Source organism: Pseudorca crassidens, chromosome 14 (assembly GCF_039906515.1).
Source record: "Pseudorca crassidens isolate mPseCra1 chromosome 14, mPseCra1.hap1, whole genome shotgun sequence".
NCBI lineage: Eukaryota > Metazoa > Chordata > Mammalia > Artiodactyla > Delphinidae > Pseudorca > Pseudorca crassidens.
The window spans coordinates 31,862,350-31,886,610 of NC_090309.1; the positions used below are offsets into that span (position 1 = coordinate 31,862,350).

The 24,261-nt window shown below is 39.7% G+C and overlaps 1 protein-coding gene, 1 non-coding gene and 1 pseudogene across 7 annotated transcripts in view; 2 read left to right on the top strand and 1 right to left on the bottom strand.

Moving 5' to 3' along the window:
• Positions 1-11,192: 11,192 nt before the first annotated feature.
• LOC137205631 (phagosome assembly factor 1 pseudogene) lies at positions 11,193-12,714 on the bottom strand (annotated as a pseudogene).
• A 1,874-nt stretch (positions 12,715-14,588) lies between these two features.
• Positions 14,589-14,659, top strand: TRNAG-CCC (transfer RNA glycine (anticodon CCC)). Its single transcript has one exon. It is a non-coding gene; the product is annotated as a tRNA-Gly (tRNA).
• Positions 14,660-14,910: 251 nt separating this feature from the next.
• The window catches only part of TIA1 (TIA1 cytotoxic granule associated RNA binding protein), a 29,155-nt gene continuing 19,804 nt past the window's right edge, over positions 14,911-24,261 (top strand). For 2 of the 6 annotated variants that reach the window (XR_010934449.1, XR_010934450.1), the window contains exons 1-2: positions 14,911-15,220; positions 23,039-23,135. Coding sequence is in view for 4 of the 6 variants with exons in the window: in XM_067704791.1 (XP_067560892.1) it covers positions 15,195-15,220; positions 23,039-23,135 (123 nt within the window). In the remaining 2 variants the exon portion in view is untranslated. The remainder of the gene's footprint in view (positions 15,221-23,038; positions 23,136-24,261) is intronic. The other 4 variants (XM_067704791.1, XM_067704793.1, XM_067704790.1 and 1 more) reach the window with 2 other exon arrangements.

Below are 24,261 nucleotides of genomic sequence, written 5' to 3' on the forward strand. Positions count from 1 at the left end.
TGGAGAAAGGAAGCAGAAGATCCACTACAAAAAAGGACTCATTTATTGGACAAATATTTATTGAGTTCCTTCCAAGTGGCATGCAGTGTTCCAGGAACTTGAGAAAAATCAGTAGAAAATATTGATTTTTTAAAATATTGATTCTAATGACACAGACATTCTAGTGGAGGGAGACAGATGACAATTAGAGTAAACAAGTAAATGATGTAGGGTGGGGAAAGAGGAAAGGGGAATGGCTTGCAATTTTAAATAGGATGGTCAGATCAAGCCTCTTTGAGCAGGATGGCATTTGAGCAAAAGTTTGCAGTAAGTGAGAGAGTGGGCCAGGTGAATATCTAGGGGAAGAGCTTTCTAGTCAAGGAAAATGCCTGGCATGTTTGTGGAACAGCCAGTAGAGCACAGTAAGAAAGGGGGAAATGGAGGTGTTAATGGAACAAGATGCAAGTCACACAAGAAATAAACACTTCCATGTAAGAACATAAAAATAGGGACTTTGCTGGTGGTGCAGCAGTTAAGAATCTGCCTGCCAATGCAGGGAACACAGATTCAAGCCCTGGTCCAGGAAGATCCCACATGCCACAGAGCAGCTAAGCCCGTGAGCCACAACTACTGAGCCTGTGTGCCACGACTACTGAAGCCCACGTACCTAGAGCCCAAGCTCCACAACAAGAGAAGCCACCGCAATGAGAAGCCCACGCACTGCAATGAAAAAAAAGAAATAAAGTCTTTAAAAAAAAACAGAAAGAACATAAAAATATGAAGATTAAGTCTCCTTTTTCTACAAGTTACAAAGAAAGGACTAAATTATGTGTTTTTTACTTTTCTTTTTCCAAACTACATTATGCCCACAACACCTAAGTACATTAAGCCTAAAAGCCCTTCAATAAGTATATGTTGGTTGATTAGAATTTACCATGTCAGTGAACTTCACACACCTGTCCTAAGTGGAAACTTTCATTTCTGCTTCTGAAACATTAGGAAAGATTCTGCTGAAAGGACCCTTGATGAAGAGACAGTAAAAAAGACTTGCAAAGTGGAGGTGGATTGAAGGCTTTCTCATTCTGCACTCTTAACTTTTCAAAAGAATACTGTCACTAAAACTCAAAAAGATTTTTTTTAAGTCGTTGGTGGAAAATGTTACCATGTATATGAAGTGTAATAATAAAGTAATATAAGAAATATTTATTCAAAGAAGTGTTCAAGAAAGCAGTCTCCTTAAGAACCTAGACACTAAGATCCTCTCCTTGACCAAACTCTAGCCAGGTTCTTCTGAGACCTCTTCTCAACAGGGCCTCAGCTTTAGCATATAGAGACTAACATAGTTTACAACAGCTCAAAGCCGCATCCTTGGAATGAGCCCAACTTCCCTTAAAGTGCCTATCTGAAAAAACTCAAGGCTGCCAAAAAAATGTAGTGTTGGTTCCAGCTAACAAATGAAGATAGAGTCCCTATCTTCTAGTCTTTGTGGAAGGACTGGAGACTAAATTTGATAAGCAGCAGTTAACGAAAGCAGAGGGATTTCACTTGCCTAACAGCTGCTTCTAGATAAGTTCATTTGTACCCTTTTCTTAGATTCCACATATAAGTGATATCATATGATATTTGTCTTTCTCTGACTTACTTCACTCAGTATGACGATCTCTAGGTCCATCCATGTTGCTGCAAATGGCATTATTCCATTCTTTTTAATGGCTGAGTAATATTCCATTGTATATATGTACCATATCTTCTTCATTCATTCCTCTGTTGATGGATGTTTAGCTTGGAAGCATTTTAAGTGCCCATCAATAGATGAATGGATAGAGAAGTAAATAAATATACATACATATAGATATATATATTTACTATATATAATGAATATATAAAATAAATATATAGAGAAAAAATATATAGAAAGAAATATATTAGATATATATAAAATTATATATTAGATATTCCTTCCTATATATTACGTAGCAAGGAATATATTATACATAATATATAAAAAGGAATATTACTGAGCCAGAAAAAAGAATGTAATCATGACATTTGTGACATCATGGATGGACCCAGAGGGTATTATGCTAACTGAAATAAATCAGACAGTGAAAGATAAACACTGTGCGATTTCACATATATGTGGAAACTAAAAAACAAAACAAATGAACACACATAACAAAACAGAATCATAGTTACAGAGAATGAACAGGTAATTGTCAGAGGAGAGAAGGTCATGGGAAGGAGTGAAATAGGTGAGGGAGATTAAAAGTTACAAAAACAAACAAATAAAAAATAGGTGAAACCTGAATGTATGTTAATGAATGCCATTTATCACTTATTCAATTTGCCACTGAAAAAATTGTGGCATATTCTATGGACTCTTTGCTGCTTTTAAAATAACAATTAATTAGATCCATATTAGTTGAACTGGAGAATATCTATGATGCAAGTTTAAGCGAGAAAAGAAAGCTGCAAGTAATATCCATGGTGTAACCACATTTTTAAAAATAACAAAACCCCGAAGTACTTACAGACATGTGCATCTGTATGCAAGCAAAGTAAGATGTGGAAGCTTACAAACTCATGGGGGGAGGATAAGGTGATTATTAATCATTTCCTTATTTATCTACATTGTTTCACTTGTGACAGTGAGCATGTACTACTTTTCTGAAAATAAAATAAGGTCCTTTAAGAAAAAGTAAAAAAATAAGAGAAATCTCCCAAGGAAGAACATAGAAAATGGACCAGTGTGGCTAACGGGGGCCAAAAATAAAATGGGGCAGGCAGTCATGACAGACCTGGGGTTCAGTCACATACTCTGTGTTCGTAGAAAAACCACGAACAAAAACTTTAAAGACTTTTATTCTGCTAAGGGTCCTACGTAGAAAAGCCCCAATCAAGAAGCTCCAATGACAGCCAATCATTGATCATGATGGGAGGACTTGTAGTCAGTCTGCAAGGGCCATCCAATCCCCTTACAAGTCTCCCAGCTATGGCTTCTGAGGGTTTCACTTTTAAAAATCCCTCACCCCTTTCCCCCACTGAGAACACAATTTCAGTTTCAGCTGAGGGCTGTGTATCCCCAGTTTGCAAACCTTGTGAACAGTAAAGCTGTCTTTTTGCTTCAAGATAACCCTGATTCTTTTCTGGATGTTATTTCTAATTTAGGACAACATAGTTGTAACTTTAATACTTCATTAAAGTTTTTAATAAAGCTTTAAAAATATATATAATATATAATAAAATAATAAAGTTTTAACAAACTTTTCAAAGCTTAAAAAAATACTTCTGCTGTATCCATTGGAAGGAATTTTATTTGGAACAAGATAAAGGAATGAAGTATTTTCTTTTAATTTTGGTTGCGTTGGGTCTTCGTTGTTGCACGCGGGCTTTTTTAGTTGCATCGAGCGAGGCCTACTCTTTGTTGGGTGAGCAGGCTTCTCATTGCAGTGGCTTCCCTTGTTCCAGAGCACGGGCTCTAGGCGTGCGGGCTTCAGTAGTTGTGGCTCGCGGGCTCTAGAGCACAGGCTCAGAAGTTGTGGCGCATGGGCTCAGTAGTTGTGGCACACGGGCTTAGTTGCTCCACGGTATGTGGGATCTTCCTGGACCAGGGCTCGAATCCGTGTCCCCTGCATTGGCAGGCGGATTCTTAACCACTGCGCCACCAGGGAACCCGAGGAATGAAGTATTGATACATGCTATAACATAGACGAACCATAAAACCATAATGCTAAGTGAAATAAGCCTGTCACAAAGGACTGCATATTTTATGTTTCTGTTTATACTGATGAAATAATATTATTTTTAAGGCAGGACAAGAAAAATTTTAAACATAAAATTCTCTCTCTGCCTGTTTGGGCTACTACCCTTGTTGCACTGTACATCTGTATGATACATTAACCAGATCTCTTTAGCAGATGTAGGAATGCCTGCTCAACCATAAAAACAATTTTTTCCTGGTGCCAGCAAGGTAGCTTCTTAGGATATAACATTTACTTTTTAATCTTGTAAGGGGTCACCAATTACCCACTTCTTGCCTTATACAAGGAGGTCTGAACTACGTAGACTGTCAATACATCATTTGATATATAACCTTTTGTCTCCAAAATGTATATAACTGTGCTTTAACTTCTAATGGGCAAAACAGTCCTCAGGGCTTTCTGAAAGACTGTCTTCTATTGGCTCGAATAAAATTATTTCCTTCTTAGATTGACTACTAATAACTTTTCATAGACATTTGCATAGCATAGCCAGCAGGATATCAGAGATACCCATCAGAGGACACCTGGAGACTACCTGAACTGGTTGTTGTTCAGTACCAGCTCAGGTCCTTTGAGTTCCACTGGCTTCTCAGTACTTTTCAGGTGTTCCTGTAAGTTCTCCTGATATCCAGATCTTATTGCTTTAGGTGATGGTCCTACAAATTTTATTCAAGCTGATTTTACTTAAGACTTGGAGTCTTAAAGAGCACTGGTACATTTCTTAGGGACTTAGGGGGATCTGGGTGGGAGGCTCAGGGAAACCCAGATAGGTGGTCAGGTTTTTGTTAAATTTGGCTTAATTGAAAAACAAGTAGATATATGGTCTGAACAAACGGCTAGTGAAATGAGAGGCTGAATTATTCCACTCCGAAGAAAAGGGACATTTGCTCCTTCTGGCCACAAGGTGTCCTCAGGCAACTGAGAACTTAGTGGAAATGTCTGAGGATTAATCCTTGTGACATGGAGCAGTCTCACAGGAAATCCCAGTACTATTAAGTCATTTCTGCTCTTCCTGAGACACATGATGTAAAGACTGATCATCTAGTGCTCTGAGCACCCAAAGCAGTTTTAGACTATCAGAGGGAAGAACAGAGACATGTAAAAGAGTCAAACCAATCCAAGGTTAACTCTCTGAGGAGCTAGACTCAGAAGCAGCACACATTCGATACACCACACTGTTCTCAGAAAGTTGTTGAATTAGGCTACCAAATTAATAATGGGAAATTGTTCCTCAAAGGCCAAACAGCTCCCTGACAGACAGGCACCTATGGGAACCCCAGCTGGGCTTACGTATTACATTTATGGAACTGATACCTGCAAGAGCTTACTTAGTTGGGAACTGTGGAAAGTCACGCCCTGAAAATGACCAAGATGGGGCTCTTTCTGACATTCCCAAACTGGCTTTGCATATGCAGTTATATAATGCCAGCCTGATAAACAACTTTTCAGAATTCAGACCCTAAGGGAACAAGATCTTCTAGGAGGGACTTGCTTTTCTCTCCCTATGCCTTGAGATGTAAGTGTTCTACCAGGACTCTCAGGAACTCTTACCTTACTCTTACCTAAACCATCTCCAATTCCTGAGACTGAGAGGAAAAAAAGGTGGAAAAGAGGCTTTTTTAAACTCATGCAGATAAACTTAACTTACTCCAATTGTTATTTACAAACTAGTGAGTTTATATTGTAATACCTGATTCATGACTAGACTTGAAAATGAAGCTATGAGATCTTTGGTTGTGTCTGTCTATACATGTGTACGTTATAGATATGATATATCTTTACGTTCGGATGGCTTTACCAAAATTAAATGCCAATTAATGTAAATTAGCTCTATTTAATTGGCTTAAATAAAACTAAGCTCTTATGTAAATACTCAGAAATATAAAAGAAACTAACCCAAATGAATTTCAGGTTCACTGGAAAGTATTCAATGTTAAATTAATATTTGGTATCAAAATTAGTTTAAATTTTTTGGTTTAACTGATACAGATGTGTCTGTGGAACCATCAACATTAAGTACTAGGTTTGCTAGAAGTCAAATAAGATCTTACAATCTCTGTTAAAAAATTTGTCAGCAAGAAAAAGAACGTGATTTGATGAGACCAAGTTTCTTTGTCAATTGCATTGTAATTAGATCTTTAACCATACCTTTTAAAGTCTTTTGTTTTTGTTTTTTTTGCGGTACGCGGGCCTCTCACTGTTGTGGCCTCTCCCGTTGCGGAGCACAGGCTCCGGACGCGCAGCCCCAGCAGCCATGGCCCACGGGCCCAGCCGCTCCGCGGCATGTGGGATCATCCCGGACCGGGGCACGAACCCATGTTCCCTGCATCGGTAGGCGGACTCTCAATCACTGCGCCACCAGGGAAGCCCTAAAGTCGTTTTACCATTTATGGACAGCTATTGTTGTACTCTGATGTTTTTGAAAAAAAATGCTTCATCTTCAAGAATATTCATAGAAAGAAACTTTTGACAAGTACAGGTTTCTGATATCGTTCAAATCATACCACAAATCTGGGTAAGAAGTTAAAGAGTTCTAATGGAAAACAAAATGGCTTCATAAACTGTTAACAGATGATCAAGATCAACAAGGATTAGCTACATAGGACTGAGTGAACTGATGAATATGGTTATAATTTTTATGGCTTTTTGTCTGAAATATTTTTGGCTTTTAACCTTTGTTTTCCAGTTTTAAGGAAATGTTTCCTCTTAAGCTAAGAATGACTTATAGCAACTTGGTAAATTGTACGTTTTTAAGCAGAATTGAAATATTTATCCTTTCTCTCAACTTAATTACTTCAGAATTTGGAAACTCTTAGTGAATATTCTTATTTTTAGGCAATATAGTTATTTGTATAAGTTCAATAAGAATCTGTTCTCCTTATAACAGGACATAATTGGAAACATTGGTTATATTAACATGGCTTTGACTGGAATGTTGTATTACAGAATATGATAGAATCAGATATGACCAAATAACTTTAAAGAACTAAGGTGAACTTTATGGAGCTATAAAGCCCCTGGGAAAACAACCTGGTACCCTGCTTTCAGTGTTCTCAGCAGCCTTGCCAGGTAAATAAAGAAGTCCACCTGCTGGCTGGTGATATTTTGGGGACCTTGAGAAGAGAGGAATTCACCCAAATCTATCGATACCACAGGCAGAATCTGATAGCAAGCCCTTGATGTGGCTTGCCCACCCTTGACAGGCCTTTTAAAAGTTTAACCTGAGATTCCTTACGAAAACTTCCAGCAAAGCCAATTTAAAGAGCCTATATAATCAATTACACTTATGTAAATAATTAAGATAAGTTTATTGAAGCCAGGCTTATTTTACAAACAAATTAGTCTTAATTTGGCTATATTTGGTGGCAATGAGGATAATTTTAGAGAGAAAAATTACTTGTGGATATTCAATTCTAGCGTTGTTCGTGTCTTTGGAGTTTTACATATACTACCTAGGACTCACTTCCTGAAGGGCTCCTCATTACTATGTTATATTATTGTAAAGTTTAATTAACTTTTTAAAGGACATTCTAAGTTTCTTTCTGAAGCTTATCCCAGTAGTCTGTCTTTGGGCAAAGATCAGTTGTCCCGTGACCTGCAACCAGGCAGATTATGCATACTGGGAAAGACATTATTTAAAGGTCCATCTCCAACCTAGATAGAAAGACCCTTACCAGGTACACTTGACTAGCTCATACACAGTAAAACTAAAGGAAATTGACTTTTGGATCCTTATGTCCCACTTTAGAAGGGTCCTGCACTGGGCTGGTCTATAGAGAAGACTGCTGACCTCAACTCACTTTAAAACAGTGCTCAAATAGAAGAGAAACTACACCCACACTAGGACAAGAAGACAATGACATCAGAAGTAGAAAGCTATCTTGAGATGCTGGACCTGACTTATATGATTATTTATAGTGTTTTATTGATTTCGTGGACTTTTGCATATATCAATTTTTTCTATCATGGGCACAAAACCTAAGTAGGGTTTAAAATTAATTCAATTGTTGGCTTTACAGTGAGTAATCTATGACAGATTCTTCCGGGTGTACCTTGGTGGATTTCTTCTCTCCAAGGCTCTAACTGGATGGCCCTTAGAAATTTTATTTTAGAAGAAAGACACACTAGGACTGTGCCAGCTACCACTGATATCACTAAGTGGGACCCTCTTATTCAGCCAAGGAATGACATTTGTTCAGAACCTGACTATAAATACTCCTTTTCACTAGATATTAAATATATTACTTAGGGCTTCCCTGATGACACAGTGGCTGGGGGTCCGCCTGCCAATGCAGAGGACACGAGGTCGAGCCCTGGTCCGGGAAGATCCCACGTGCCGCGGAGCAGCTAAGCCCGTGCACCACAACTACTGAGCCCGCGTGCCACAACTACTGAGGCCTGGGCGCCTGGAGCCTATGCTCCGCAGCGGGAGAGGCCACCACAATGAGAAGCCCGCATACCGCAAAGAAGAGTAGCCCCCGCTCGCCGCAACTAGAGAAAGCCCGTGCGCAGCAACGAAGACCCAATGCAGCCAAAAATATAATAAAAGTAATTAATTTAAAAAAGAGATAATAGATATAAATATATATATATATATTACTTAGCTACTACCAGGATCCAATGGATTTATTGAACAATTTTATGGCCTTGCCTCTCCCCAGGTTGGTTAGGAAGATGCACAATTGGTTTTACTCATGCGCAAGGTCACCTACAGGTAGCCTTTGAAACTGTCCCTGCCAATCTGCCTTTAATGTGAACACACTGGGATCAATCAGTCTTGCATTGGTATGATCGTTTGGTCACAATATTTATTCCTTCACTTGGAATAAAAGTTGTCATTATTCACAGAGACTTTAACAAAATTCACCCAGCAAGCCTTAAATGATAGTAACCAAGCCATTAGCTTGCTCAATTCAGAAGTTTCCATGATGAGAAAAGAGGTCCTATAAAATCACATGGCCTGGGCCTCCCTGGTGGTGCAGTGGTTGGGAGTCTGCCTGCCGATGCAGGGGACACGGGTTCGTGCCCCTGGTCCGGGAAGATCCCACATGCCGCGGAGCGGCTGGGCCTGTGGGCCATGGCTGCTGGGCCTGTGCATCCGGAGCCTGTGCTCTGTGGCGGGAGAGGCCACAACAGTGAGGAGCCCGCGTGCCGCCAAAAAAAAAATAAAATAAAAAATAAAAAATCACATGGCCCTAGATATTTTAACTGCTTCCCAAGAGTCTTCTAATATAACCCATATTGTGACACATATGAAAACGCAAATTTCCACTGTAAATGATCTTCTTCCCAGTTTAGGAGAAACACTAGGAAAAAGGTTTGGTTCGGGGTGGGGGGGGGGTCCTGCTTTAAATCTTTACTAATGGCATTCTTACTCCTGTTGGTAATTTTGATGACAGTTTGTATAACTTATAAAGTGATGGTTTCTTGCATTTCGTGCTATGTGTCACCAACTTCTACTAAAATAATAATATCTAAACTGATTGAAACTATTGATTACATCTATAGTTCTCTATAAAATAATGAACATGCACAATGCACATGCAATGTAAAATTGACATAAGTCCTACTGGGCAACTTGGAATTCACTGTCAGTGCTTGACAGACATTATACCACTACAGTCCCCCTAAAAGGAAAGAAAGAACCAGGCTTTTAGAACTGGCAATGGAGGGACATGACAGACCCAGGGTAGGTAAGCAACCACAGGTGGCATCAAGGGACCAAATATTTGATCACCTAATGCTTTCTATCAAAACATTAATGATCAAAAGAGGGAACTGATGAAATAAAACTATTTTTAAGGGAGGACAAAAACATTTAAACATAAAACTTTCTCTCTGCCCATTTGGGCCAATCCTCCTTTTTAGTGTGCACTGTGCTTCTACAATTATACATAAACCAGATCTCCTTAAAAGACACAGGAATGCCTGCTTGATGGTAAAGAGCAATTCTTCCTGGCACCAGAAAGGTAATTCCTTAGGCTATAACATGAGGGATGAGACATAACATGAGGGATGAGGCAGCATTGAACATGGGGCTGTTTTATTTCTTTTCCTTCTCAACTAAAGAGGGTTTTCATTTCCAGCTCAAGTGTATTTTATTTTATTTTATTTATTGCTATTATTTTTTGGCTGCAGCACACAGCTTGCAGGATCTTAGTTCCCCGACCAGGGATTGAACACAGCCTGGGCAGTGAAAGTGCCGAGTCCTAACCACTGGACCGCCAGGGAATCCCCATATTCCTTTCTTAATCCTTAATCAAGATGACTCACTACTTGCCTTGTACATGCAGATCTGGACTATGTAAACTGTCAATACATCATTTGATATATAACTCTTTGTCTTCAAAATGTATATAACTGTGTATTCTCTTTTATTTATTTATTTTTTAAGTACAAACATCCCAGCAACAGCACATGGTGAGCTGTTGCTAAGGGCATAGGTCTTTATTGGAGGAGGGGTACAGGCAGGGCATGAGGAAGGTTCCCCCATTCTAAGAGGATGGGAACAGTCCTGGCTGCCCCACAGTGGGTTGTGTGGTGGGGGGGGTCTCTGGCCAGGCCACAGTCCACATGGGAAGACACCAATCAGTCCCAAAGTCATGGGAATGCCACACAAGCCTGGGAGTGGGCCCAGGCACTACACGGGAGCCCAAGGCAGGTCCCCTGGGCTAAACTATACAGGATGTTAAACTATACAGGATGAGGCTGTACATGAGTTAATTACAAAAGAGCTATACTTACAAAAATCTGTACACACATTTGAAAAACTCACAAAATTGTCATCTATGTATCACAAGTTGCTAAATGAAAATAACTTAAAATGGAATAAAATTATACATTTCTCTTCTCAATTCTTTTCAAAAGGATTAATATTTTTAAAGCACATATACTACTTTCCTTAGCAAATTCCACAAAGAGACTGAGCAGCCCAGCCCTCCTTGAGCCCCAGAGGACTTGAGCTATGAATGGACCTGGCCAGGGGACACGGCCCAGAGTCAGGGAAGGGGAGTCAAGCCCACAGTGCAGAGCAGAATGCTGAAACACAAAAAAGGAGGAAGTTGTCTCTGGCTACAACTCTGGCATTAAATAAAAGAGGCAAACAGGATGGAAACATGCAGCCCTGTCAGCCAGGTTGGGGCAGAGTAGAGGAACAGGCGGACTTGAAGCCTGGCTCCAAGAAAGGTGGGAAGCAGGCCTGGGCACATACCCTGATGGGAGAAAGTTGTGTTTCAACCAGTTGGGTGTGCCTACTGGGCCTGGCAGGGAGCGCATGCATGAAAGAAACAGGGAAGGGCAGGTGGGCCACCTTGGCCACAGCCAGCTCATCCAGTAACTAAAGTGGATGTAGTACAAAAGTTGCAGCCAAGTACTATGGACATGCTACCTGCTTGCCTTAAGGGTCATGTGGCAATGTTGGGCCAAAGGCAGGACCCTGTCCTTGTCCTGGGTGCCTGGGTCCTCAGCCACAGAAAGAGCCTCAAGTTTTCCCAATGTGTGTGGGTCAGGAGAGACAGAACACTCTCCCCTTACACGTTAGCCGAGAGCTCCTGGGTCCAGGTATCAAGGCTCAGAGTTTGTGCTTCTCTTTGTAGTCTGTGCCCCCTGTTGGCACCAGCAGGCTAAGAATGGACAGAGGAATATCTGGGCCTCTCACCCCATGGCAGAGCACCCAGCCTGAGCTCAAAATATCACAACAGCCCTTCCACACTGACAAGGTGTCCAAGAAAACCCACAGGGTGGCCTGCCGAATAGGATGCGATGCACAGTTCCATGGGGCAGAGGGGCATGGGTGGTGATGATCCTAGTGGAGCTCTGTGGCCCTCAGGTCTGCATCAGGCCTGGGAGGGCCATAAATGATCACCGAGGCAATGTGGTTGTTCTGCATGACCTCAAAGATCATCCGCTGAAGACCAAAGCAGAATGTGGAGCCAAATGGGTTGGTGTTGTCTGGGGAGCAGGACCTGTGCAGAGCAACAGGCCTCTCCACAGGATGGCCCAGAAGCTCTTGGATGTTGTCCCCCTTGCTGTAGGTCATGCACGTTTCTGTCTGACCATCTGTGTTTTCTCTCTTTACAGTTAGTGGATTCTTGAACTCACAGTGGTGATAAATGTTAAAATTATAATGTCCAGGGTAATTAGTGTATAGGACAAAGTTCTTCACTTTGAGTGTATTCGCGTCAAAGAGGATGTCCACTCCAAGAGTGAAGTAGTTAAAAAAGTAGTCATCGCACTTGGATGGAACTTGCTTATCAGGAGAAGGAGAATAAATCTTCATTTTGTCTTCTGACTTGTAGAAGACCTTGTGTGGAGAGGTAAGCATGCTAAGAACATCTTGGCAGGAACTGCCAAAATACACTAAGAATTCAAATACCCACATCTTGGCATCTGTTAATAGGCTGGGTCCGCAACCTGCGGCAAGTAGGCGAAGTCATAAACCTGAGGGTCCAGTTCCATCTCAAAGAACATCTATACTCTCAGCACACACATTGCCCAGGAAACAGCTCGGGGCATCATGGGAACCTTGGTATCCTGTAGGCTGTTTCCACTGTAGATGTGCATTCGTTTCACGATTGCTTCGTGTGTTGTCTGGAGAGAAGCCAGACCATGGGCAAAACTGAGTTCGCACTTGGGAGCCTCGGTCCATGAATCTAGCTGAAAAGAGAAAAAGACAGTCCTCTGAAGTTGAGGTGGAAGAGCTGCTCAGTGGAGTTGTACACTCCAGGATGGGTTGCATCGAAAGACCGGTCAATCTGCTCAATGGTGGGAGCTATGGCTTGAGAATTGAAATGCACACCACAATATTTTAACTTTACTTTAGTCAAGTCATATATTTCGATCACCTTAAGTCTCTGATAGTTTCATCCCATCCTGAGCCAGGTTAAAGATGAGGTGATGGCTTAGAGGAGACCAGTGCACCTTCCCATTGCTTGTTTCCCAGAGAACACTGAGGCACCACCTCCACGCCCAGCATTGGTTTGGTTCGCTGATCCGGCGGCCTCCCTGCCGCAGCGCAGACAGACCGGAGCTCACCTGACTGGCAGCAGCCTCGGGAGGCCCTGTGCATCTATTGCTTTCTTAGATTGACTATTAATCAAATTTTTCGTGGACAATATAATGTCCAGAATAGACAAATCTATAGAGACAGAAGATTAGTGGGTTGTGGCGGGGGGTGGAATGGGGAATAGGAAGTGACTTCTAATTGGTAAGGGTTTCATTTTTTCGGCGGTGAACGTTCTACCATTGATTATAGAGATGGTTGCACATCTCTGTAATTACACTAAAAAAAAAACACTGGGGCTTCCCTGGTGGCGCAGTGGTAGAGAGTCCGCCTCCCGATGTAGGGGACACGGGTTCGTGCCCCGGTTCGGGAAGATCCCACATGCCGCGCAGCGGCTGGGCCCGTGAGCCATGGCCGCTGAGCCTGCGCGTCCGGAGCCTGTGCTCCGCAACGGGAGAGACCACAACAGTGAGAGGCCCGTGTACTGAAAAAACAAAACAAAAACACTGAACTGTGCATTCTATCTTTATACATTTTTTTCCTTTTTTTTTTTTTGGCTGCCAGCCTGGGGTATTTCAATTCCGCGACCAGGGGTTAACCCCAGGCTGTGGTAATGAAAGCCCGGAATCCTAACCATTAGGCAACCAGGGAACTCCCAAACTGTACATTTTAAATGGAAGAAATGTATGTTATGTGAATTACATCTCAAAACGTTGTTTAAAAATACTATCCACTATTAACATTTGTCTTATTCATCCCCAAAAGACTAATATTTGATATCTTTGAATAAAATCCCAAGAATGTGCACCAGATTCTAAAGACAATTCTAAAAATGGTTATCCAAAAGTATCGAAGTCTAAAGGAACTAGTCCAAAGAAAACACCACATTTTGGGGCATGTACATTTCCCAATGTTTAAAAACTTTTACATAACTTATGAAATGCAATACAAAACACATAATGAGTATACTGAAGTACATTTCAGAGCCCTAATTTTTCTGCTTCCCTGGAAGAGGGCTGAAATTTGTATATATTCTGAGTCAGTTGGTTTTAGAATTCTTGGGACCTATTTGCATTAAAGAACTATTTCTTAAATATTTTTCAGTATACATTGAATATACCAAGGAAATTCAAATATAAAGAAAAATTCCGCTAAGATCTAGAAATACATTCCAGGCTCTCAAAAATTTGGTTAATACCAAGAAGACATTCTTTTTTTTTTTAACATCTTTATTGGAGTATAATTGCTTTACAATGGTGTGTACTTTCTGCTTTATAATAAAGTGAATCAGCTATACATATACATATATCTCCATATCTCTTCCCTCTTGCTTCTCCCTCCCTCCCGCCCTCCCTATCCCACCCCTCTAGGTGGTCACAAAAAAGCACCGAGCTGATCTCCCTGTGCTATTCGGCTGCTTCCCACTAGCTATCGGTTTTACATTTGGTAGTGTATATAAGAAGAAGACAAATTCTTAATGAAACTTTTTGTTTTTTGGCCGCGCTGTGTGGCTTGCGGGTTTTATTTCCCTGATCAGGGATGAAACCCAAGCCCCCTGCAGTGGAAGCGCCGAGTCCCGCCACTGCACCTCCAGGGAAGTCCCTTGAAACTCTTTTAAGCTAAAAATAAAAATTTTTTTAATGAGATTTTTTTCCGTACAGAAAAAGCAGTAACATCTATTCAACTGTATCGGAATGAGAGAAAAGAAATCATTTCTTATATGAAAAGTAACAGATTATATGGACTCTCAATAAACTTTTATTTTTGAATAAATAAACAAATCTTCCGGGAATACACGTTTGCTTGTACGTCAACCTAAAGCATTTCAGCGAGACCAAATATCGTGAGCGCCGCTGGTGTAGTGGTATCATGCAAGATTCCCATTCTTGCGACCCGGGTTCGATTCCCGGGCGGCGCATTTAACTTTTGTCCTTACCTTAAATAATTTTTATAATCTTTCTTCTTCTGGAAACACAATTTTTCATTTCCATGAAGATTTATATTTCACTATAAATTACTGTTGACACATTCGAATCTGGAGTGGAATTCAAAAGAGTTTCCTCAAGTCATGAACTAGTTAACCTTTACGCCTGCGCAGTCTGAGACATCCCCGAGCGTCGCTGGAAGAGCGGCTGCGCAACGAGTGAATATAAGGACTGAGGTGCAGCCTGGCGGCCAGGAGGTTGAAAGTGCAAGATTCTTCTGCGCCTGCGCGGCCCGGGTCACTTCGCTGGCCGCTTCAAGGCTCCCGGCTCGCCGCCATCTTGTGTTGGGGCTTCATTGTTCGCGCTGGGCCGGGTGGTTTAGTGTAATTGCCGCGGAAGGAGGGGGCGGAGTAACCTCCGGTCGGCCGAGAAACCCAGCTATTTCACAGACATAGCAGCTCAAAAGATTTGTGAGGTAGTAGAGGGTAGAGAGCTGGACCCGGAGGCGCCGCCGCGACAGCAGCAGCCATGGAGGACGAAATGCCTAAGACTCTGTGAGTCTGGGGCAGCGATGAGGGGGGCGGGATGGTGTTGGTCCCGGAGCGAAGCTTCGGCTCTGCGCCGCTCCCCAGCCTATTGTTCCCCGCGGACGCCGCGATATCATGGTTCCTCTCCCTAGCGCTCACCGGGATGCCTAGGGACCGAGACCCGGGCTGTGAGGGGACGAGATGGACGGAGACGGGGCTCAGCCCTCTAAATTAGTCCCTGCCGCGTAACTACCCCACAGCGTCGCGTTTGGCTTCGTCCCGGGCGCTCTGTGGTCTTAGGCGTGGAGAAAAGATTTTCATTCAAACCTGTTTTTAGAACTCGGCTAGCCTTTTTGTTCTACGCTTTTCTTCTCTCCTCCCATCCCCCTCCCCCGCGTCTCGATTAACCTCTTTTGATTTTTACAGCCGTCTCCCTTTCATTTTACTTTGATTTTCTCTAGAAACTCTTCCTTTCAGTGTCTTTCGTTGATAAGAATTTTTGTCTTGAAAATGCTTATACTGATTTTCAGGGACTTAAACTTTATTCTCGCAGTTGCCAACTGGAAAAACGCCAAATGTTTTTTCTTGAACTTCTCTGTGGCTTTCCTTCCGTGGCACCCCCTCCCCTGATCAAAAAGCCCCAAATCGGACCCCTTAAGGATCTTGAAACTGCTTTTTAAAAATGGAACTCTCCCCCGGAGGTATATATTAACTGAGGGGAAGTGAATATAATGCATTTTTATCGTCGCTTGCTACTTTTCTGATTGACATGTCGTTGAAGCAGCGGGGAGTTTTTAATGAAGCAACAATTGATAAGTACCTTAACATATTTAGTCACCTCTGAGAATTTTTAGACTTAGTGTTAAGTGATCTTAGTTTGGGATCTTTTCTTTGTCGTGTTGCTCTCCCCGCCCCCTCTCCTTTGTTTTTTTCGAAATATTATCCGCTGAGGTGATCCTGCCTTTGTTGCTTTTCTCGAAAAGAAGAAAAAGCCCGATGAGTTTTTGACGTAGCTTTTTTGTTTTTATTCTTAGAATACTGGCAGTTTGAGAACTCAAGGCAATAAAAATACGCTCAGGTTTCTTTTTGCAACTCTCTGGATATCACAGTTGTTATGAAGTACAACGTAATCAATTATTTTTTTCGCCAACAAAATAGTTTACGTTTTGTAATCTATATGAGAAATATAGTTACACTTGTTTTCTTAATGAATAGGTAAACTTTTTTGATAGTTTGTCTCATAATCTGTTAGTTACGTTATGTGTCTTTTTAATAGGATGCAGCAATTAGCCCATGACTTTTGTCTTTTGAAAGATTATATCTGTAGATGAATACTCCCTAAAACATCATTAGCCCCATAGAGTTTATGGAAACCTTTTTTCCCTCTTGCCTCTTCGCTGGAAGTATGATAGCCAGCAGCATATTGGATTAAGAACGGCTCATCTTTTATAATGTCTTTAAGAATCTTATTTTGAAGTTTTTAATTTCAGAAACTGCCAAAAATAATCTGAGAATTTAACCTATTTAGTACGTTGATTTGGGAATATCAAATAATGAAGACAACTTAAGCTTTCCTAGGCCAGTCTACAAAAGCAAGCAGTACTAGCTTGGGGACAGGGGACCAACCATTGCAGGAGAATTAATGAAGTTTTATTTATTATTTAATTTATTATTTATTTATTGAATACTTATCGTTTGCCATGTGTTCTCTGTTAAGTGCTTTATGAGCTTGTGTAATCCTCATCAGAATTCTGCAGTAAATGGGTCCATTTTACAGCTGAGGAAAAGCTAAGCTTAGAATTAAAGTAACTCATCCCAAGTCATATACCCTTTTGTTCATCATCCTGCAACTCTACTGTCCTCAACTCTTGACACTTACATTTATGACTAATTTTGCCTTGTATGCTTTACTAGAACACCCCATCCAAGAATCTTTTCCCCAAAGTAGTCCATGCTTTAACATTTCCTATTATCCCCTCCCTCGCTTCTGCCTTTCTCAACCAAAACTCCCATTCTTCCAGTCAGACCAATCTTGATTAAATATGAGTAGGTGCTCATCCCTGATTTTTCCCAGCAGTGTTTTTTATTTTTAATATAAAATGTTTGTTTGAATAACCTTGGGAGTCAGAGGCTTTTAATATGTTCTTAGCAATGTCTGGTCCATGGTAAGTGATCATTAAATTTGTTTTAAAAACTGGTACAGTTTCAAGCAGTGAATCAAGATTTTAGTCATTCTTGAGGGTAAGATACAGTCTGAATTTCCGTATTGCCTGTGTACCTGAATGGCTCAGAGGAAGTGCCTTCCTTTGCCACAAACGAGTGTTCAGCAGTGCCTTGTTAGAGACTGTTCAATTTCTTGTCAGCACTACTCTGGAAATGTACAGTTGACCCTTGGGCAATGCAAGGGTTAGGAGCTCCAGCCCTCAAGCAGTCAAAAATCCATGTATAACTTTTACAGTCAGACCTCAGCTTCTGTGGATTCAACCAACTGTGGATCATGTAGTACATATTTAGTGAAAAAATTCCATGTGTATAAGTGGATCCACACAGTTCAAACACATGTTGTTCAAGGGTCAACCGTATTGTGAGAAGTGGTTTGATTCTGGAAATGTTTTGAAAACAGAGCTGTGGGAATTGCCAGTGGTTTGGATGTTGAATGTGAGAGTGAAGTCAGCAATAACTTTAATTTGCAAACGTGTAATTATCAGCCATCTAGAATGTTAGTTTGTTGTAAAATATAATTTAAAACGAGAACTGTCCTGAGAGCATGGATATCTTATTAATAAGTCTTCTGGGCATAGTGTTAGATACTTTTGTTCAGACTGGTTTATGTACAGTTGGCCCTCTGTATCCACTGAAGTGGAACCCTCAGATATGGTGGGCCAGTTGTAAGAAACCTGAGCATCCATGGGTTTTGGTAACCATGGGAGGGGGCAGGTCCAGGAAACAATCCCCTGGGAGTACCAAGAGATGGCTGGCTGCATATGGTCTGTTCTCCAAGTGAAGGAGGTGCTAGCTGATAAAATAAGAGGGTTTCAGCTATCACGCAACAGAGTGTCCTTTGTGAAGAGTAGACAGTTGTTAAATAATAGTAAGGTTATGATGCTGGTATATAGTATTTGTATTATGTACAACGAGCATTTACTGTCATACATAATTTCTTTTTTTAAATTGAATATAGTTGATGTACAATATTTTATAAGTTACAGGTGTACAGTATAGTGATTCACAATTCTTAAAGGTTATACTCCATTTATAGTTATTTTATAAATTATTGACTGTATTCCCTGTAACGTATAATATACTCTTGTCATAATTTCGTGATTAGTAGGAGACATATACCTTTCCCCCCTGAACTAGAGGGACTCAGGCAGAATGGGTTAATTCCCTAGCAAATTGCAAATGTTCAAAAGTAATTCTGAGAGAGTACAGTTATCTCTTTGACAAATATTTATAGAGCACTTAAATATTCCAGGCAGGGTTCTAGATAGTAGATATATAGTATGAATGAAAAAAAATCTCTGTTCTTATGAAATTTATCATTAGATTAAAACGTATTCATGTTTTTCACTCAGATTTTCAGAGGCCTCATATCAAAGTCTGCATTTTTATACGATTGTGGCTCATAACAAACCCAATACAGCATTCTGCCTTGTAAATTTTTCTTTGTAGCTTAAATTTTCTAGACCTGTACTAATCAAAATGAATATTTAAAATGTTTTGGATTCCAATGTTATAACTGTTTGAACTTAATATCAGCTTTAAAAGTATATATTAAATTGACATGAAATCCTATCCCAGAACTGTCAAGTTTTCACTAGCATTGATGACTTTTTCCATTGAATTTTCTCAGGAGGCTTTTTTTTTTTTAGATTTATTTATTTTTACTGTACACAGGATCTTTGTTGTAGCATGTAGATTTCTTAGTTGCGGATGCACGTGGGATCTAGTTCCTGGACCAGGGATTGAACCTGGGGTGCCTGCACTGGGAGCATGGAGTCTTACCCACTGGACCACCAAGGAAGTCCCTCAGGAAGCTTTTTATTTTGAAAAATTTAAAACCTATGGAAAAGTAGCAAAAATAGTACGTTGTAGACTTTGATAACTTTCATGTGGCTTTACCAATTGCTAATAGTTAGCCAAATTTGCTGAACCATTTGAGAAGACATCATGACACTAAGGGGCTAAATACGTCTAAGAATAGGGGCATTCTCTTATGTAACGGCAATATAATTTTCATATTAAGGAGGCTACACTGAGTCAGCATTGTTAACTAATACACAGTTTATGCTCATATTTTATCCAGTTGCCCAAGGAGGATGTTTACTTTCCAGTTCTGCACAAGATTGGTACATGTTCTCAGAGGTGATATAATAAATATCAACATGGGATACTTCAGTCTATGCTGTTAACAAAAAGTTCATGGAACACATAGAAAGGGATATTTAACGTTCTTGAATAAAAAGCATCTTGAAAAATTAAAACTACATAAATGTAAGAAATTTACATTTTTGTTTAGTAGTCCAGTTGACATTGTGACAGGGAATTTGGCTTACAACTGCTCCAGTATCAATTTTTGTATCACTCAGTATTTTCTTAAACGCAAGCTGCAAAAAAATTCAGGCATACAAGGAATTTGTTTAAAAAGATATTGGACACTCCCAGAATTTGCAGGAAGGTTATGGAACCTGGCTTAGAAAATGTTCAGGAAAGAGACAACTAACTGTCAGGCCTACAGTCCTAATCAAGCCACAGATCATCCCAGAAAGGATACTACTGCCACACCTACTGAGGACCTGATACTACAGCTTCCACTTTCACTGGGCATGGGACTCTGCGGCTGTTTGCCACCAAAGTGGATTCTCTTCAGTCTCTGCTTCTTTCACCCCTATCTTTGTCTTCTGTGTTCAGGACTGGTATCTGTAATTGCGCTAGCCCAGATCACATGCAAGGGAGACTATATAACCATATTTAGCCTTTTCATCTTCTGAAGAGGAGTCAGGCTTTGCCACAGAGTGAGGATTTCTCTAAAAACAGGAAGATATTTGGCAGCCTAAAAAAAAAATCTGTTACACAGGTAACTTAAATCCATGCTGTTAAGAGGAAATCCTTTCATTTCAGAAACAGAATAGTGTGTGACAAAGTATGGGACAATTAAGAAACATTTTTATATAAAAATGGGAATGAACTACAAGTATATATGTTACTTGTAGTTTATTGTATTGGTGTCGAAGGTTGAGAGCAAGTTGTTGTGTAACTTCCTCTGAAGAGACTTTCTCGAACAGCTGTGTGTAGAGTTAATTGATAAAGCCTCCTGGAACATATAGTATACAGCAGGCCACATTAAATAAACAAATATAAAGGCAATACAGACCTTAGTGCTTTTTAAAGTATGTTTTATTATTATTATTAGCTATCTTCAAACTACGTAAATCACTTAGAAAATATTTCTGAGAAAATCTTAAAGTTTTGCAAAGAGTAAATGATAGACTCCGGGTTCCCTAAATACTGTTCAGCTTGTCACTGGATTATCTACCTTTAGCAAAGCAGATGTTAGAATTAAATTTTCAGAAGAGCCATTTTTTTCATTTAGACATATGCAACCCTTAGGATTTCTTATAGGCACAAGAGTCGGGTAAGAATAGATACAGAAGAGTTGCAGAGATAGTACAGAGTTCTCGTTTGACTTTCACCCAGCTTCTCTTAATGTTAACATCTTACTTGTATAACCATGATGTAATTATCACAACTAAGAAATTAACATTGGTACAGTACTGTTAACTACAAATTTTATTACCATTTCCCCATGCCACTAATGTCCTTTTTCTATTCCAGGATCTAATCCAAGATACCACATTGTGTTCAGTTGTCATGTCTCTATCCTGTAATATGTAAGGAGATATCTTTCATTACTGTGGCACTTTTGAAGGGTACTGTTTCTCCACTGTACAATGACTACTGTTTTTCTCGACATACTCTGTCAGTTAGAATTGAGTCACTAAGGTAGCCGACCCTCAAGTAGAGGGAAATTAAGCTTCACTTCAGAGAGGGAGGTGTATCAAAGAATTCTTGTCAGTAGCGATTATTACTAAGGTGTTTTAATGGTGATTTCTCTCATTTCTTCTACATTTATTAATTAGAATTCTGTAAGAAAAAGCTCTTGCCCCCCCCCACACCTTAATCTAGAATTCAGTCAAGGATTATGCATTGTATTAGGTTGTCAGTCTTTTAAGTCCCTCTTAATCAAACACAGTCTTTTTTAGGACAATAATCTTTTGAAGATAATCAAATAAGTCGCCATATAATAATCAGATAAGTCGCCATAATACACATATATATATATGTGTAATTTGTGTAATTGTTTTATATGCCCAATATCCTGTAAACTTAGATCTAAATTTAAGCTTAGCTAGATTCAATTAGATCTTTCTGATTTGAGTACTTCATAGATTGATATTATATAATTCATATAGTACATACAATGTCTCATTGTTTATCCATAAAATGATTTAAAGTTTGAACACTGGGTCAAAGTGGCCAAAAGCTCTCACTTTTAAGGTGGGTTTTCCCTTTGCAGTTGTTAAGTGATCTATGTGATAATTTAGGCACCCTGCAAATATCCATTTTCTTACCAACCTTTCACCTAATAGTTTTATATCCATTAATGGTTCATGCCTGAGTCAGTTTTTCAGTCAGGCTTACACATTGCTAATTTAATGCTCTCTGTCTACATTTACTGACTAGCATTTTTCTATAAAGGAACTGTTCATTGTTCCTTAAGACTCAGCACTTCTCCCTTTGCCATTTTAACCTATACCTGTGCCTTCACAGTAAGCATTCAATATTCTGTTGAATGGGTAAATGGAAGGAAGGAATTGAATCCACACTTTCTGGCATGTATAGATGTTTATCTTTGGGGGGAGAGAGTCCATACCTTTCATCACATTCCCTGAAGGATTCTTAGCAGAAGAATGAGAAACTACAGTTGTTGGGAGACAACATTCTCTGATTTCAGAAGTAATAAACCTCTAACTCTAACATGTCTGGAGGTAATCTCATTTTAAAATCCCCTTTTGAAAATTAATTTATAAACCCTTTAAATAAGGATCATCCCCCTTCCCCCAGAAAAAGTAAGGATCATCCCAGTCATGTGGTCTTATAATACATTATTTACACTAATTAAGTTTGTTAGCCACCACTTCATATTATCTGTTAAAAGTCTCTCCTAGACTCTTTCTACTCCCTTTCTACTATCACTGATCAGTGGAAGGTTTCCCATTGAAAGGTTTCCGATTCTTTTGTGAGCATGTACAACACCTGATAAGTGATTTATCCATGATTTTTCAAAAATATGTTTACTGTGTAAGCCAAAGTATACCTAAATTGGACAGTTTTAGGGAAATCCTGTGAATTAAAAATTGAAGAAAATTAATGTTCTCAGTAATACTGTAGAAGTAGAAATAATTGCAAAGCTTTCCAGGATTGATTGTATAAAATGTTCTACATATTTAATGATTCATTTGAGTGATTTTAAGCATATCTTCCTAAGGTAAGCCTAGAAACTTAGAAACAAGCAACAGGTTTTATTTGTACAACCTTGAATAAAAACACACACACACTAGCTTCCCCTCTACTAACAGTGTGTCATTAATATATTTGCAAGTAATGTATCTTCCATATGTTTTGAAAGAGATTTTGAAGTTTTCACAAACTTTTAAAAAGTTCCCAAATAGTAGATCCCAAAGATCTACCTATTCCCCATATTCACTCTCCAGTAATCAACTTTAGGAACTGATGCAAAAGAAGCAAATTTAAAATGATGAATTGTTTTTCTTTGTGTTTCAGATATGTCGGTAACCTTTCCCGAGATGTGACAGAAGCTTTAATTCTCCAGCTCTTTAGCCAGATTGGACCTTGTAAAAACTGCAAAATGATTATGGATGTAAGGGTATTTTACTTAGTTAACTTTCTTTTTTTTCTTTTCTCTGAGGTTGTCCATGATACATTATTTAAATCCATTACTTCCAGGAACTCTTAAATTGCTTTATACAGTCTAAATTCATAGGGGTTTTAGTAAATTTGTAATGAACCCGTTTTGGCCATGAAGTTTGTTTTAGTAAGTAAAGAAAGAAGAGAATGGTACTAATCATGCCTAAAGCAGGTGACAACTATATGTGGGCTCTTGTTTTAAAGTGTATTGAGGCATCAGAATTGTTTGTTTTATATGTGGTATCAGTTGATTGGCTAAACTAGAAATTCAGTTATTACAATTAAAATGGGAAATTGGGTAAAAAAAATAATAGACTTTGATACTGTGAAAGTGTTTTTAACTTAATTTTAAAGGTCATGATTCAAGTTTTTCTTGTATTGTGGCAGTGCCCATCCATCAGACCTTAATGTATAGAAAAAACATAGAATTCACTCATCTAATTGGTATTAATCCTGACTCATAATGTGTGTTAAAAGGCACCTTAAAATTCTTTTGATGAGAAAAACAGTGCTAAAGAGAAATCCTTTTATCCCTGGTCTCACCTACCTTTAAACTTTTGGTTTTCTTTTTTCCAGGAAAGAAAATCATGTATGTGTCTGTATCTACTACTTTCTCTTCTATTGTATTTCAATTTAACTTTTTTTTACTTGGTATTTTTAAAAATAATTATTTAGCCAGTTGGCTTTGGTTTGCTGTCTCATATTTTAAAATGTCAAACCTTTCTCCTGGGATTTCCCCAGTGGTCCAGTGGTTAAGACTCTGCCTTCCAATGCCGGTTCGATCCCTGGTCAGGGAATTAAGATCTCATCTGGCGCGGGGTGCAGCCAAAAACTAAAAAAAAAAACTTTCTCCTAATGTGGTAGGGTCACCTACATATAATATAGATGAATTCAACAGATGTTTTTTGTCCTTTACACTCTTCTAAAGTGTTGTTTTTTTTGTTTTTTGGGGTTTTTTTGGCGGTACGCGGGCCTCTCACTGTTGTAGCCCCTCCCGTTGCGGAGCACAGGCTCCGGACGCGCAGGCTCAGCGGCCATGGCTCACGGGCCCAGCCGCTCCACGGCACGTGGGATCCTCC